We start from the raw sequence: 18,075 nt of genomic DNA, 5'->3' as shown, positions 1-18,075 counted from the left end.
ACTTTTCACTTTCACGCACTGGAGAAGGAAATGGCAACCCAATCCAGTGATCCTGCCTGGAGAATCCCAGGGACAGGGGAGCCTGGTGGGCTTCCGTCTATGGGGTCGCACAGAATCAGAAACGACTGAAGCAACTTAGCAGCAGCAGCAGCTCAAAATAAGCACAAAATTCAAAAGCTTACATATCCAAAAACCTCACCTAAAAGTTAAAATAAATGGTTTGATAGGCTGTTATGTTTATCCTATTTGAAATAATTATAAACACATCTTCTACTTAATTATATTTACCAAAATTTATCATATTAGACACCATTTGGTAAACTATAGCATTTATTTCTGTACTCTTTCTTCTTAGGATAATTACATGGGCTTTGCTCCACACTCTTCAGAAAGTTAACTACCAGCTTAAATCTTTGAGTTTCCATTTTTCTGCTTAGGCAATTTACTTGGAAAAAAAAAAGAAAAAAACTGTTTTCAACCATTGGAATATATGAACATAAATAATGAAAGCAAGCCACTGAATGCTATATTTTATAATCATGATTCTGGTGATAAGAACATCATATAATGACAAAATATCTAATGAAAAGCTATTTTCAAGAGAATAATATCATAATCATTATATAAATGGACCCTAGTGGTTTAAACCCAAGTGTCTAAAAAAGATTATATTGCCTTCCTAGATAAAAGGATTCTCAGCTATTTGCCTCATGCTGTATATTTTGTACCATTAATTCTACAGTCTTATAATAAAATGTGCATTATAACATGAACCAAAAGATTACTGATTGAGCATATTTGGACACATTGCTGAACTACTTACATGTTAAATGATGAAAATATCTAATTATGTTTCCTATATTCACAGAATAAAATGTTCCAGCTATCAGTAGAAAATTATTGTACTTTCAAAGTGTTTTCTTTCTTCTATGTCAGTATTATATATTAGTATATACTAATAAAATGAAGATTTGTACACTTATTTCATAAAGGCTATGAATGAAACATCATCTTATTTTCATCTTTTTTTTTTAAATTCAAGGAGGTTAAAAAGCATATACTGTAGTACCTTTGGATACTGTTTGACAGGAATCAATACCCTTTCTGAAAGCTTTATATTTTTGTTGCTGATGACATCAAGATATTTCTCTTCTTCATCTTCATTTTTTCCATCAGAACCTTGAAATTTTTCAATTTCTGAAAAAAAAAAAATTCGCAAGAAAAGCATTAAATGAAATGTGAAGTCATTATAAATATGCTGGCTGTTCTTATTATGCCTCTTATTAAATAGGATTTTGAAGAATCTTGATAAAGACTAAAACAGCACCATGCTGAAGCCACATCAATGTCACTATTGTCTGTACAATGATCTCTTGTCAACCAAAACTAAAAAGCAGTGATTGAAGATATGACTGTCTAATACTTAGCAATGGCCACAGGACTGGAAAAGGTCAGTTTTCATCCCAATCCCAAAGAAAGGCAATGCCAAAGAATGCTCAAACTACCACACAATTGCACTCATCTCACACGCTAGTAAAGTGATGGTCAAAATCCTCCAAGCTAGGCTTCAGCAATACATGAACTGTGAACTTCCTGACATTCAAGCTCGTTTTAGAAAAGGCAGAGGAACCAGAGATCAAATTGCCAACATCTGCTAGACCATGGAAAAAGCAAGAGAGTTCCAGAAAAACATCTATTTCTGCTTTATTGACTATGCCAAAGCCTTTGACTGTGTGGATCACAATAAACTGTGGAAAATTCTGGAAGAGATGGGAATACCAGACCACCTAACCTGCCTCTTGAGAAATCTGTATGCAGGACAGGAAGCAACAGTTAAAACTGGACATGGAACAACAGACTGGTTCCAAATAGGAAAAGGAGTATGTCAAGGCTGTATATTGTCACCCTGCTTATTTAACTTATATGCAGAGTACATCATGAGAAACGCTGGACTGGAAGAAACACAAGCTGGATTCAAGATTGCCGGGAGAAATATCAATAACCTCAGATATGCAGATGACACCACCCTTATGGCAGAAAGTGAAGAGGAGCTAAAAAGCCTCTTGATGAAATTGAAAGAGGAGAGTGAAAAAGTTGGCTTAAAGCACAACCTTCAGAAAACAAAGATCATGGCATCTGGTCCCATCACTCCATGGGAAATAGATGTGGAAACAGTACAAACAGTGTCAGACTTTATTTTTGGGGGCTCCAAAATCACTGCAGATGGTGATTGCAGCCATGAAACTAAAAGACGCTTACTCCTTGGAAGAAAAGTTATGACCAACCTAGATGCATATTCAAAAGCAGAGATAGTACTTTGCTGACTAAGGTCCATCTAGTCAAGGCATGGTTTTTCCAGTGGTCATGTATGGATGTGAGAGTTGGACTGTGAAGAAGGCTGAGTGCCAAAGAATTGATGCTTTTGAACTGTGGTGTTGGAGAAGACTCTGGAGAGTCCCTTGGACTGCAAGGAGATCCAACCAGTCCATTCTGAAGGAGATCAATCCTGGGATTTCTTTGGAAGGAATGATGCTAAAGCTAACACTCCAGTACTTTGGCCACCTCATGCGAAGAGTTGCCTCATTGGAAAAGACTCTAATGCTGGGTGTGGGGGGGGGGGGGGTTGGGGGCAGGAGGAGAAGGGGACGACAGAGGATGAGATGGCTGGATGGCATCACTGACTCAATGGATGCGAGTCTGAGTGAACTGCGGGAGTTGGTGATGGACAGGGAGGCCTGGCGTGCTGCGATTCATGGGATTGCAAAGAGTCGGACACGACAGAACGACTGAACTGCATTGAACTGAATATGAAAACAGAATGCATCTGATTAAAATTTAACATCTTCAAACAAAATTTGAGAAAATATATACACTTGAAATATTTTAAAATATTAAGCAAGCATCAATTTCCTAGGAGAAATGAAGAAAACAAATATATTTTGAGGTTAAATGTTTGATTTTTTTCAAAATTGTTCCTAAGAAAAGATAATTGAAAATAGAAGTCATTCATTATCTATAATAGAGTAGTAAAGATGAATAGAGATAAGTAGTAGAGAAAAGGCAATGGAAAAATAAATCAAATTGCCAACATCAATTGGATCAGTTGGATCACTGAAAAAGCCAGAGAGAGTTCCAGAAAAAAAAATCTACTTTAGCTTTACTGACAATCCCAAAGTCTTTGACTGTGTATCACAACAAACTATGGAAAATTCTTAAAGAGATGGGAATACTAGACCACCTGACCTGTCTCCTGAGAAATCTGTATGCAGGTCAGGAAGCAACAGTTAGAACTGGAAACGGAACAACAGACTGGTCCCAAATAGGAAAAGGAGTACGTCAAGGGTGTATATTGTCACCCTGCTTATTTAACTTCTATGCAGAGCACATCATGAGAAATGCTGGGTTGGATGAAACACAAGCTGGAGTCAAGATTGCCAGGAAAAATATCAATCACCTCAGATATGCAGATGACACCACCCTTATGGCAGAAAGTGAAGAACTAAAGAGTCTCTTGGTGAAAGTGAAAGAGGAGAGTGAAAAAGTTGACTTAAAACTCAACATTCAGAAAGCTAAGATCGTGGCATCTGGTCCCATCACTTCCTGGCAATAGATGGGGCAATGTGGAAAGAGTGAGAGACTTTATTATGGGGGCTCCAAAATCACTGCAGATGGTGACTGCAGCCGTGGCACTAAAACATGATTGCTCCTTGGAAGAAAAGTTATGACCAAACTAGACAGCATATAAAAAGCAGAGACACATTACTTTGCCAACAAGGGTCTATCTAGTCAAAGCTTTGGTTTTTCCAGTAGTCAAGTATGGATGTGAGAACTGGACTGTAAAGAAAGTTGAGCACCAAGCATTGACACTTTTGAACTCTGGTACTGAAGGAGACACTTGAGAGTCCCTTGGACTACAAGAGAGTCCCTTAGATTACCAACCAGTCAATCCAAATGGAAATCAGTCAAGAATATTCAATGGAAGGACTGATGCTGAAGCTGAAACTCCAATACTTTGGCCACCTGATGGGAAGAACTGACTCATTTAAAAAGACCCTGATGTACCATTCATCTACACAATGGAGTATTACTCAGCCATTAAAAAGAATACATTTGAATCAGTTCTAACGAGGTGGATGAAACTGGAGCCTATTATACAGAGTGAAGCAAGCCAGAAAGAAAAACACCAATACAGTATACTAATGCACATATATGGAATGTACAAAGATGGTAATGATAACCCTGTATGCGATACAACAAAAGAGACACAGATGTATAGAACAGTCTTTTGGACTCTGTGGGAGAGGGTGAGGGTGGGATGATTTGGGAGAATGGCATTGAAACATGTATAATATCATATATGAAATGAATAGCCAGTCCAGGTTCAATGCATGATACTGGATGCTTGGGGCTTGGGGCTTGTGCACTGAGATGACCCATAGGGATGGTACGGGGAGGGAGGAGCGTGGGGGGTTCAGGATGGGGAACATGTGTATACCTGTGGCAGATTCATCTTGATGCATGGCAAAACCAATACAATATTTAAAGTAATTAGCCTCCAATTAAAATAAATTTATATTTAAAAACAAACAAATAAATAAAAAGACCCTGATGCTGGGAATGATTGAAGGTGGGAGGAGAAGGGGATGACAGAGGATGAGATGGTTGGATTGCAACACCAACTCAATGGACATGAATTTGAGTAAACTCCAGGAGTTCGTGATGGACAGGGAAGCCTGGCATACTGCAGTCCATAGCGTTGTAACGAGTCGGACACAACGGAGTGACTGAACTGAACTGACCTGAACTGGGAGATAAATAGTATGATACCATATACCCTAGACAAACTTAAATACAATTAAAAACGATATATCATTAAATAGTCCTTTAAATAATTAAATCTGTAATTGATGTCACTCATATTCATCAACATGAAATTACCTACCTAGAGGTTTAAGAAGAACTGATAATTTTCCCTCATAAGAATGCTCCCAGGAGAAGAAGACGGCATAGAGTAGGCAGATGTGGAGTGCATCTCTCTCCACAGATACATCATGAATACACCTTCAGACACAGAAGTGTATGCAGAACACCAGCTGAGAGCAGGCAGGAGTGCCTGACCAGTGAAAAAGAATATACAGATCCACACAAAACTCGGTAGGACAAAGGAATTAGTGTGTGTGTGTGTGTGTGTGTGTGTGTGGCGGGGGGGGGGGGGACACACATGAGTGCTTCTAGGACTGGACCTGCCCTCGGCAGGTGGGGGAACTGAAGCAGGAGTCCGATCCCCACAGAGGGGCAATTGTCTGAGTCAGAAGAGAGACATTTAAGGATAAGAGTGAAACAGTTGATCTGTGGCAGCCTAAATGGAAAGAGAATCAGACAGTCCTTGCCACAGTCATTCATACACGGGGCAGGAATATGGGTCTGCTGGAAGCCGCAGTGGCTGGGAACTGGAGTTTAGGGATTGTGGAGCAGTCCCAGGGTGAGGGCTGCTGTTGACTCTGGAGAGATGGATGAAAGGGATATGAGGGAGAAGATCATGGTTGGAAATGCCTATGGAAGAAAGCCAGGCAGCCATGGAAGGCAATACAGATGGGGTGGAGCCATCACCATAGCCTCTCTCTCTCTCCACACAAAAGTATCAGCAGCTGAACATTAGAGAGGCTAGCCCATCAAATGCCTGACACACTGAACTACAGAGTAGGACCCCACCCATGGTGCTCCTTTCAGTGACCGATGGGCCAAACTACAGAGTAGGAAACAAGTCGGGGGGCCCCTCTCTGTGACTGACCCTCAGAACAACAGAGAAGGACCCCAGGCAAGGGAACCCTCTAAGTGCCTGAATGGGCAGAGCTACAGACAAAGACTGGCCATAGAGGTCTTCTGATCCCCAGCTACAAGAGCCTCAAAAAAAGACTCTGATAGGGCCATAATTCCTGCCACAGAGGCAGTCTGTGTCCCTGCACACTTGGCACCACCAGGGTGCCAACAAGCCAAGCAGCAGCATCACCTTCACGCTCAACTCTCATTGGGGAAAAGCTGCCACAAGCGAAAAAAAAAAAAGGAAGAAGAAGAAGTCTTGTGTTTATGCACGCAGAGTCACTTCAGTCCTGTCTTGACTCTTTGCAACCCTGTAGACTGTGGCCTGCTAGGCTTCTCTGTCAGAGAAGGGGTTCTCCAGGCAAGAATACTGGGGTGTATTTGCCAATACTGGTTGCCAAATGCTTCTTAGAGCACTGTATTTCCTGCTACCCCAGCCGCCAACCCCCCTGAGTACCTGGTACTGCCAGAAACCCTGAGATCCAAGCAGCTGTACCATCTCCACACCTGGCCCTCACAGGGGCAAACCCAAGCCCTTCAGGGTAGCTTCAAGAGATAATTCCCAGTGCACAATCCATATGCAGAAGTGGAAATAAAATCACAATTGAAACCTGGGAGCAGTTTAGCTAGGGAAGAAGATCCAAAACCTTCAGACCATCTATACAAGCTGCAGATTAAATCCAGATGATCAACTAGGCAGACTCTGTGTCTAAGAAATATCTAAAAGGACACTGAGAGCCCTCACAAAAGAAAATGCACTAGCTCTGATAACTGTGGGCATTAGAAGCAAGAACACAGAAGAGTAGGACCAGATTAGAATCTGAGCAGCCTCCACAGGAGGTCCAGAAATCAGCACTGTGTTGTAGGGCATCCTAGGAAGGTGAGATGGACTGTTATTTCCATTGAGGGAAAGGACTCTGACAGCAGTGACTCAAGAAAACCACTTATTATTCTTATTTTTTGACTTGTTCTATAGATTCTTTCAGATGTTTTACCTCCCTACCCCCACTCTGTTGTAATTGTTGATTTTATTGGCACTGATAAATCCAAATAATTTTTGAACTTTTTTTTTTTTTTTTTTTTTTTTTACTCAGTCACCTTTTTTATTGGTGCCATAAACCTCTGCCTCTGTGTTGGGCTTCTGCAGTTCTGTGGAGTTTTACTCTTTTTTTTTTTTTTTTTTTTTCCCTCTCTCTCTCTTTTTTAGATTTTTTAAACCAATTAATTTTTTTCTAATTTATTCCTTTGTTTTGTTTTCCTACTGTTCTCTTCCCCTTGCAGTTCACCTTTAACATATATAAATCTTGTTTGCTAATGCTAAGTCACTTCAGTCGTGTCCGACTCTGTGCGACCCCATAGACGGCAGCCCACCAGGCTGCCCCATCCCTGGGATTCTCCAGGCAAGAACACTGGAGTGGGTTGCCATTTCCTTCTCCAATGCATGAAAGTGAAAAGTGAAAGTGAAGTTTTTCAGTTATGTCCAACCCTCAGGACCCCATGGACTGCAGCATACCAGGGTCCTCTGTCCATGGGATTTTCCAGGCAAGACTACTGGAGTGGGTTGCCATTGCCTTCTCCGTAAATCTTGTTTATCTACCTCTATTTAACTTTGCACCATGCAGAAGCACTGTGGCTGTGACAGACCATGCAAAAGTGCTGTGGACTACACAGAAAAGTGGATGAGAGGAGCTACCCTACACACAAGGTCAGGGACGGAGACCTAGAGCGCCAGGCTGTGACAGTGCAGGAGCAGCCCAGAGGAGCTATCCCATGTCCAAAATCAGGGGCAGCAGCCAAGAGGAGCTACCCCACGTCCAAGGAGCAGCGGCTGCATGGGTAAAAGAGGTCCAAGAGGAGCTACTCCATACTCAAGGTGAGGAGGGGCGACCTCGTGCAAGGTAAGAAGCCTCGGCAGTGCTTTGCTGGAGCAGCCGTGAAGAGATACCCCACATCCAAGGTAAGAGAAACCCAAGTAAGATGGTAGGTGTGCAAGAGGTCATCAGAGGCCAGACACACTGAAACCATAATCACAGAAAATTAGCCAATCTGATCACACGGACCACGGCCTTGCCTAACTCAGTGAAACGAAGCCATGCCATGAGGGGGCCACCCAAGACAGATGGGTCACGGAGGAGAGATCTGACAGAATGAGGTTCACTGGAGAAGGGAATAGCAAATCATTTCAGTATTTTTGCCTTGAGAACCCCATGAACAGTATGAAAAGGCAAAATGATAGAATACTGAAAGAAGAACTCCCCGGGTCAGTAAGTGCCCAATATGCTACTGGAGATCAGTGGAGAAATAACACCACAATGAATGAAAGGATGGAGCCAAAGGAAAAACAATACCCAGCTGTGGATGTGACTGGTGATAGAAGTAAGGTCCAATGCTCTAAAGAGCAATATTGCATAGGAACCTGGAATGTTAGGTCCATGATTCAAGGCAAATTGGAAGTGGTCCAACAGGAGACAAGAATGAACATTCACATTCTAAGAATCAGCCAAATAAAATGGACTGGAAAGTCCATTTAACTCAGATGACCATTTTAGCTACTACTGTGGGAAGGAATACATTAGAAGAAATGGAGTAGCCATCATGATCAACAAAAGAGTCTGAAATGCAGTACTTAGGATCCAATCTCAAAAATGCCAGAATGATCACTGTTCATCTCCAAGGCAAAGCATTCAATATCACGGTAATTAAAGCCTATGCCATAACCACTAATGCTGAAGCAGCTGAACTTGAACGGTTCTATGAAGACCTACTTTGGCCACCTCATGAGAAGAGGTGACTCATTGGAAAAGACTCTGATGCTGGGAGAGATTGGGGGCAGGAGAAGAAGGGGACGACAGAGGATGAGACGGCTGGATGGCATCACTGACTCGATGGACGCGAGTCTGAGTGAACTCCGGGAGTTGGTGATGGAGAGGGAGGCCTGGCATGGTGCGATTCATGGGGTCAGAGTCAGACACGACTGAGTGACTGAACTGAACTGAACTGATGAAGACCTACAAGACCTTTTAGAACAACCAAAATTGATACCCTTTTCAGGGGACAGGAATGCAAAGGTAGGAAGTCAAGAAACACCTGGAGTAACAGGCAAATTTGGCCTTGGAGTACAGAAGGAAGCAGGGCAAAGGTTAATATAGTATTGCCAAGAGAACTCACTGCTCATAACAAATACCCTCTTACAATAACACAAGAGAAGACTCTACACATGGACATCACCAGATGGAAAACACCAAAATCAGATTGATTATATTATTTGCAGCCAAAGATGGAGAAGCTCTATACAGTTAACAAAAACAAGACTGGGAGCTGCCTGTGCCTCAGAACAGGAACTCCTTATTGCCAAATTCAGACTTAAATTCAAGAAAGTAGGGAATACCACTAGACCATTAAGGTATAACCTAAATCAAATCCTTTATGATTCTACAGTGGGCATGAGAAATGGATTTAAGGGACTAGATCTGATAGAGTGCCTGATGAACTATGGACGGAGGTTCATGACATTGCACAGGAGACAGGGATCAAGACCATCCCCATGTAAAAGAAATGCAAAAAAGAAAAATGGCTGTCTGAGGAGGCCTTACAAAGAACTGTGAAATGAACAGAAGTGAAAAGCAAAGGAGAAAAGGAAAGATATAAGCATCTGAATGCAGACTTCCAAAGAATAGCAAGGAGAGATAAGAAACCCTTCTACAGAGATCAATGCAAAGAAATAGAGGAAAACAACAGAATGGGAAAGACTAGAGATCTCTTAAAGATAATTACACACAAAAGGGAATATTTCATGCAAAGATGGGCTCGATAAAGGGCAGAAAAGGTATAGACATAACAGAAGCAGAAGGTATTGGGAAGAGGTGGCAAGAATACACAGAAGAACTGTTCAAAAAAGATCTTCATGGCCCAGATATCATGATGGTGTGATCACTTACCTAGAGCCAGACATGACAGAAAGTGAATTGAAGTGGGCCTTAGAAAGCATCACTACAAACAAAGCAAGTGGAGGTGATGGAATTCCAGTTGAGCTATTTCAAATCCTGGAAGATGATGCTGTGAAAGTGCTGCACTCAATATGCCAGTAAATTTGGAAAACGCATCCGTGGCCTCAGCACTGGAAAAAGTCAGTTTTCATTACAATCATAAAGAAAGGCAATGCAAAAGAATGCTCAAACTACCACATAATGGCACTCATCTCACCCGCTAGTAAAGTAACAGTCAAAATTTTCCAACTCAGGCTTCATCAATACGTGAACCGTGAACTTCCAGATGTTCAACCTGGCTTTAGGAAAGGAATAGGAAGCAGAGATTAAATTGCAAACATCCGATGGATCATGGAAAAAGCAAGAGTTCCAAAAAACATCTATTTCTGCTTTATTGACTATGCCAAAGCCTTTGACTGTGTGGATCGCAATAAACTATGGAAACTTCAGAAAGAGATGGGAATAACAGAGCACCTAACCTGCCTCTTGAGAAACCTATATGCAGGTCAGGAACAACAGTTATAACTGGACATGGAACAACAGACTGGTTCCAAATAGGAAAAGGAGTATGTCAAGGCTGTATATTGTCACTCTGCTTATTTAACTTATATGCAGAGTACCATCATGAGAAACACTGGGCTGGAAAAAGTACAAGCTGAAATCAAGATTGCTGGGAGAAATATCAATAACGTCAGATATACACATGACACCACCCTTATGGCAGAAAGTGAAGAGGAACTAAAAAGCCTCTTGATGAAAGAGAACACTGAAAAGTGGGCTAAAGCTCAACATTCAGGAAATGAAGATCATGGCATCCGGTCCCAACACTTCATGGAAACTAGAAGGGGAAACAAAGGAAACTGTGTCACACTTTAATTTTGGGTGCTTCAAAATCACTGTAGATGGTGATTGCAGCCATGAATTTAAAAGATGATTACCCCATGGAAGGAAAGTTATGACCAACCTGAACAGCATATTAAAAAGCAGAGACAGCACTTTGCCAAGAAATGTCCATCTACTCAAGACAGTGGTTTTTGCAGTAGTCATGTACGGATGTGAGAGTTGCACTATAAAGAAACCTGAGTGCTGAAGAATTGATGCTTTTGAACTGTGGTGTTGGAGAAGACTCTTGAGAGTCCCTTTTATTGCAGGAGACCCAACCAGTCCATCCTGAGGGAGATCAGTACTGGGTGTTTATTTGAAGGACTGACACTGAAGCTGAAACTCCAATATTTTAGCCACCTCATGCGAAGAGTTGACTCACTGGAAAAGACTATGATGCTGGGAGGGATTGGGGACAGGAGGAGAAGGGGATGACAGAAGATGAGATGGCGGGATGGCATCATCGACTCAATGACGTTTAGTTCAGTTCAGTTGCTCAGTCGTGTCCGACTCTGAGACCCCATGAATTGCAGCACGCCAGACCTCCCTGTCCATCACCAACTCCCGGAGTTCACTCAGACTCACGTCCATCGAGTCAGTGATGCCATCCAGCCATTTCACCCTCTGTTGTCCCCTTCTCTTCCTGCCCTCAATCCCTCCCAGAATCAGAGTCTTTTCCAATGAGTCAACTCTTCGCATGAGGTGGCCAAAGTACTAGAGTTTCACCTTTAGCATCATTCCTTCCAAAGAAATCCCAGGGCTGATCTCCTTCAGAATGGACTGGCTGGATCTCCTTGCAGTCCAAGGGACTCTCAAGAGTCTTCTCCAACACCACAGTTCAAAAGCATCAATTCTTTGGCACTCAGCCTTCTTCACAGTCCAACGCTCACATCCATACATGACCACTGGAAAAACCACAGCTTTGACAAGAAGGACTTTAGTCGGCAAAGTAATGTCTCTGCTTTTGAATATGCTATCTAGGTTGGTCGTAACTTTTCTTCCAAGGAGTAAGTTTGTGTAAACTTCAGGAGTTGGTATCGGACAGGGAGCCCTGGCATGCTGTGATTCACGGGGTCGCAAAGAGTCGGAAATCCTTCACAAAATGGTGTTTAACTTTGTAAGAAATTGACAGAGCATTTAATAAAGTGGTTTGTACCATTTAAACTTCCTGCCAGTTATGTATCCTTCAGTTCAGTTCAGTTGCTCAGTTGTGTCCGACTCTGTGACCCCATGAACCGCAGCATCCCATGCCTCCCTGTCCATCACCAATTCTCAGAGTCCACCCAAACCCATGTCCGTTGAGTCAGTGATGTAATCCAACCATATCATGCTCTGTCGTCCCCTTCTCCTGCCCTCAATCTTTCCTAGAATTAGGGTTTTTTCAAATGAGTCAGCTCTTTGCATTAGTTGGCCAAAGTACTGGAGATTCAGCTTTGGCACCATTCCTTCCAATGAACACCCAGTGCTGATCTTCTATAGGATGGACTAGTTGGATCACCTTGCAGTCCATGGAACTCTCAAGAGTCTTCTCCAACACCACAGTTCAAAAGCATCAGTTCTTCAGCACTCAGCTTTCTATATAGTCCAACTGTCACATTGATACATGACCACTGGACAATCGATAGCCTTGACTACACAGACCTTTGTTGACAAAGAAATGTCTGCTTTTTAATATGTTGTTCAGGTTGGTTACAAGTTTCCTTCCAAGGAGTAAGTGCCTGTTAATTTCATGGCTGCAATCACCATCTGCAATGATTTTGAAGCCCCCCAAAATAAAGTCTCACACTGTTTCCACTGTTTTCCCATCTATTTCCCATGAAGTGATGGGACTCGAAGCCATGATCTTAGTTTTCAGAATGCTGAGTTTTAAGCCAACTTTTTCACTCTCCTCTTTCAATTTCATCAAGAGGCTCTTTAATTCCTCTTCACTTTCTTCCATAAGGGTGGTATCATCTGCGTATCTGAGGTTATTGATATTTCTCCCAGCAATCCTGATTCCAGCTTGTGCTTCCTTCCAGCCCAGCATTTCTCATGATGTACTCTGTGTATAAGTTAAATAAGCAGGGTAACAATATACAGCCTTGACGTACTCCTTTTCCTATTTGGAACAAGTCTGTTGTTCCATGTCCAGTCTAACTGTTGCTTCCTGACCTGCATATAGGTTTCTCAAGAGGCAGGTCAGGTGGTCTGGTGTTCCCATCTCTTTCAAGATTTTCCACAGTTTATTGTGATCCACAGAGTCAAAGGCTTTCGCATAGTCAATAAAGCAGAAATAGATGTTTTTTCTGGAACTCTTGCTTTTTCTATAATTCAGCCAATGCTGGCAATGTTATCTCTGGTTCCTCTGTCTTTTCTAAAACCAATGTGAATATCTGGAAGTTCACGGTTCAAGTATTGCTGAAGTCTGGCTTGGAGAGTTTTGAGCATTACTTTACTAGCATGTGAGATGAGTGCAATTGTGCAGTAATTTGAGCATTCTTTGGCATTGCCTTTCTTTGGGATTAGAATGAAAACTGACTTTTCCAGTCCTGTGGCCACTGCTGAGCTTTCCAAATTTGCTGACATATTGAGTGCAGCACTTTCACAGCATCATCTTTCAGAATTTGAAATAACTCAACTAGAATTTCATCACCTCTCCTAGCTTCGTTCGTAGTGATGCTTTCTAAGGCCCCTTTGACTTCACATTGCAGGATATGACTCTGAATGATCACACCATCATGAATTATCTGGGTCATGAATATCTTTTTTGTACAGTCCTTCTGATTATTCTTGCCACCTCTTCTTAATATCTTCTGCTTCTGTTAGGTCTATACCATTTCTGTCCTGTATGGATCCCATCTTTGCATGAAATGTTCCCTTGCTATCTCTAATTTTCTTGAAGACATCTCTAGTCTTTCCCATTCAATTGTTTTCCTCTATTTCTTTGGCTTGATCGCTGAGGAAGGCTTTCTTATCTCTCCTTGCTATTCTTTGGAACTCTGTATTCAAAGGGGTATATCTTTCCTTTTCTCCTTTGCTTTTCAGGTCTCTTCTTTTCACAGCTATTTGTAAGGCCTCCTCAAACAGCCTTTTTTTTTTTTTTTTTTTTTTTTTTTCATTTCTTTTTCTTGAGGATGCTCTTCATTCCTCTCTCCTGTACAATGTCATGAAGCTCCATCCATAGTTCTTCAGTCACTCTGTCTATCAGATCTAGTCCCTTAAATCTATTTCTCACTTCCACTGTGTATTTGTAAGGGATGTGATTTTGGTCATATCTGAATAGTCTAGTGGTTTTCCCCACTTGCTTCAATTTAAGTCTGAATTTGGCAATAAGGAGTTCATGATCTGAGCCACAGTCAGCTCCCGGTCTTGTTTTTGCTGACTGTATAGAGCTTCTCCATCTTTGGCTGTAAAGAATATAATCAATCTAATTTTGTTGCTGATCATCTGGCGATGTCCATGTTTAGTATTCTCTTGTGTTGTTGGAAGAGGGTGTTTGCTATTGAAAGGGTAATAGGCAGGAAGGCAAGAGGTCTCCAAATGGAGGAAATAGCCTGCAAGTGTCAAACATTTTTATCTCTCTTAAGCTGCAGGAGGAAACAAACTAGGGATATTTTTTCCTTCTCTATACAAATTTAAAAGGAGGTTTCTCTTAATATACTGTGTTGCCATAATGACACCTGGTTTCACCTGAAGTTAACTATTTTCAAACTAGAGATAATCAATGCATTTCTCTTATGGAAACATTTACCTTAAGCTGTGGTAATGTACTATGCATTTACCCCAAACTCTGTCTTCAAGTCAGTTCTGCCTCTTGGCTCAGAACTTGCTTGACAAACCAGTATGTTATATTAAGTTATTGTTCCCCTAATCTATGTAAATGAAACTATTTGTATAGTGATCTGCCTTCTTCAAGATTCAAGTTAATCATTTTATGGCCCAGGATGAAACATTTGGTGCCAAGATTATCCCAAAATGCATCTTATGGGTGAGGGGCCTGGTGCCATTCTGAGTTTTAAGACATTCCTTTCATTTATTAACAGACTGCTAGTGACTATATAACATCCAGCTGAACACTAGCAGGTAGGTACTCTTTCTGCCCCCTTCTGATGCCTATGTCAGAAGCTTTCTCTATCTCCTTTATACTTTAATAAAACTTTATTACACAATAGCTCTGAGTGATCAAGCCTCGTCTCTGGCCCCAGACTGAATTCTTCTCATATGGGGGCCATGAATCCCGGTGCCTTTGTGTGATTCAACAACAATCTTTCATCTTGGGAGCTCATCCGGCATCCTTCAGGACAAGGTAAGGATGTTTGGAGCTCTAGTTCTTTGTTCTCTTAGTGAGGATGATTTCTGCTGTTCTTTACTAACTCTACGGTGTGCTTGTGTGAATAAATGGCATGCCCTGCACGAAGCAAGTGAGGAGCCCTGCTCTGCGGTTCCACAGTGATCTCATACAGCTTACGGCAGAAACCTGTTGGGGGTTTATACTGACCTGCCAATGCCAAGAGGCATCCAATGTCTCCTTCAGGAACCGACCAGAAATGGACAAAGCATGTGGACCAAACTCTCCTTTCTTGGTCAAACTTTTCAGTCTCTTTGACCATTTCATAACTCCTTGGAAATTAGAAGTGCTAACCTAATCAATCAGATCATAGACTTTCAAGAGACTTGTGATCTATACTGTTATTGTGTACTGTGGCTTAGGTCCCAAACTTGGATTGGTAGTCAAGAAAGTGCCTAGCCTCGCTAGGAATTGGAAGTTCAGAAGCTAAATGGAGCTCTAGCTCCAAGAACATCTCTGAGGTAAAACGTTACTCAAATAGGGACTGCAGAGGTTTTTTGTTTGTTTGTTTTTGGTTTTGTTTTTCCCCTTTGGTGACGCTGGCTCTTAGTGGACCAGAGGCAGGCTCTTATACTGGTGTGGTGATGCTTGGAAGGAACATCTCAGTTTTATGTTCATATTGGTCTTATTGTAGACAGGAATATATTCAGGGTCGTGCACAGGCACTCAGGTGACAAATGTTTCCCCCAGCGGTCTTAGCTTGGGTGGCATGCTGGAAGGTTACTCTGATTGCACCCCGGGTGGCATCAGAGGCAAGCAAGGTTAATGGTGAAGAGCTGGATTGATGTCAGGTACATCCTCATCCCGTCTTGGTGGTAGAACCGGGAAGGACGAGGATGGCGCCTGCGTCAGTAAGGGACAGACTAATTCCGACCAGGAAGGAAAAACTTTTGGTGTAAAGTCTGTCTACACCCCCATCTGAGCAGGGAGGGAAGCCTCCTGTATAAAAATGGTGCTGGTCGCTTTTTTTCTCTCTTACACATGGGAGCTAACAACTCCAGCCTTACTCCTTTGACCTGTATCCTGAAAAACTGGGATAGACTTGATTCCCAGGGCTTAAAGAAGACACACCTGGTCTTCCTATGTGATGCTGCACGGCCACGGTATCCACTGGAGGATGGCGAACGGTCGCCAATTGGAGGGTCTCTTAAGGATAATAGTTTTATAATTAGACCGGTTCTGTAAGGAACAAGGGAAATGGGTAGAAGTAGCATATGTGTTGCCCTTTTTCTCTCTGCGAAATATGCCAGACTTATGTCCTAAGGGTATAGATTTGGGCGTGAAACCTTCAGTTCCCTCCTGTCCTCCTACTTTGCCCCTGTACCCGGAGGCTCCAAGCTGAGCAAACTGAAAACCAGAGAACCCCTCTCAGAAGGGTTGCTTTTGTCTCAGTGTAAACCCAAACTGAGATTCAAACTCCCTTGGTCTCAGTGGAAATCCAAACTGAGATTCAAACTGCCCACATGGCGATCCAAACAACTCCTGTCTCAGTAAGACCTCAGACTACTCTGGTTTCAGTAGAAACTCAGACCATCAAAGTAAAAGATGAAATGGAGGACAGGAGACAAAGAGAAAAAGAAAAACCGGCTGTCCAATCTATCCCTGGGATCATATGCACAGAGCAGCCAGAGAGACTGAGGAACAGCCACACAAGCTGTTGCCTCTTCATGAAACACCCACTGGGAGAAATAATCAAGTCTATGAGAATCAATAAGCCTTTTTCTTATCAAGAAATACAAAGAATCAAGGAGGATCTGGGAGACTATTTAGAGGACCCAGAAAAATATATTAGAGCTTTTAAAGGTGTTACTCTGCTTTATGACCTTACTTGGAAGGATATGATGTATATCTTGGGACAAACGCTGACTCCCGACTCAAAGACTCGAGTTTTGGGAAAAGTGGTTGTGCAGGAGTCCCGGGTTCGATCCCTGTGTTGGGAAGATCCCCTGGAGAAGGAAATGGCAATCCATTCCAGTATTTTTGCCTGGAGAATCCCATGGAGAGAGGAGCCTGGCGGGCTATAGTCCACGGGGTCGCAAAGAGTCGGACACGACTGAGTGACTTCACACATGGAGATGAATTGCTTAGTAATGAATCAGTAGAGAATAGGGAGAATGAGATAGCGGCCCTCCCCACTGGGAATCAGGCGGTCCCAACTACAGAAGCAGACTGGGACTACAACACAGCTAAAGGAAGATGGGATCAGAGTCATTTTGTCAGATGTATTCTTGAAGGACTCAGGCAAGCGCATTTTAAGCCTTTAAACTGTGGCAAATTGGCAGACATAGAACAGGAGGAGAAGGAAGCTCCTGGTAAATTTCTAGATAGACTGAGAGAAGCCCTTCGCAGATTCACTGAGATTGATCCCAAAAGTGAAGAGGGAAAAGTGATCTTAAAGGATAGCTTTCTCACTCAGTCGGCTCCAGATATCAGTCATAAGCTATTAAAACGGCTGTATCGACCAAATCAGTCTTTAGATACTCTGTTACAACTGGCTCAGACAATCTATTATGGTAGGGAATAAGAGGAAAAGAAAGAAAGGCAGCAAAAGACAAAGGAAAAGGCAGAAGCCTTCGCAATGGCTACGAAAAACTTTCCTAAACAGCCTGAGAAAGATGCCCAGAGGGACCTAGGTGAAAAGGAATGGGCTTGCTATTACTGTGGAAAAGAGGGGCACCTCAAGTGGAATTGCTCCCAGGCATCTAAGCCACCCCCAGCTCCATGTCCAGTCTTCAAAGGACCACACTGGAAGAGAGACTGCCCCCAGAGGCATAGGTCTCTGGGGTCGGACTCTCAAGACAATCAGGACTGAAGGGGCCTGGGGGTCCCCACACAAATTCCTGCCCTAATTACACCTGAGGAACCCCGGGTATTAATAATTGTGGGGGACCAATCCATCGATTTCGTTTTAGATACTGGGGCAACTTACTCTGTGCTTACTGAAGCCCCTGGCCCACTTTCTTCCCAATCCGCTTCTGTAATGGGACTGTCTGGACAAGCCAAAATGTATTATTTCAGTTATTCTTTATCTTGCAACTGGGATTCTGTGCTATTTTCACA

At 42.5% G+C, this 18,075-nt stretch overlaps 1 protein-coding gene across 1 annotated transcript in view; it reads right to left on the bottom strand.

Moving 5' to 3' along the window:
- The window catches only part of KHDRBS2 (KH RNA binding domain containing, signal transduction associated 2), a 770,603-nt gene that overhangs the window by 637,836 nt on the left and 114,692 nt on the right, over positions 1–18,075 (bottom strand). Inside the window, exon 2 of the mRNA XM_052649249.1 lies at positions 1,070–1,197. Coding sequence (XP_052505209.1) covers positions 1,070–1,197 — 128 coding nt within the window. The remainder of the gene's footprint in view (positions 1–1,069; positions 1,198–18,075) is intronic.

Source organism: Budorcas taxicolor, chromosome 11 (assembly GCF_023091745.1).
Source record: "Budorcas taxicolor isolate Tak-1 chromosome 11, Takin1.1, whole genome shotgun sequence".
NCBI lineage: Eukaryota > Metazoa > Chordata > Mammalia > Artiodactyla > Bovidae > Budorcas > Budorcas taxicolor.
The sequence above is the reverse complement of the archived record's forward strand: the minus strand, read 5'-3'. Positions and strand labels throughout refer to the sequence as shown.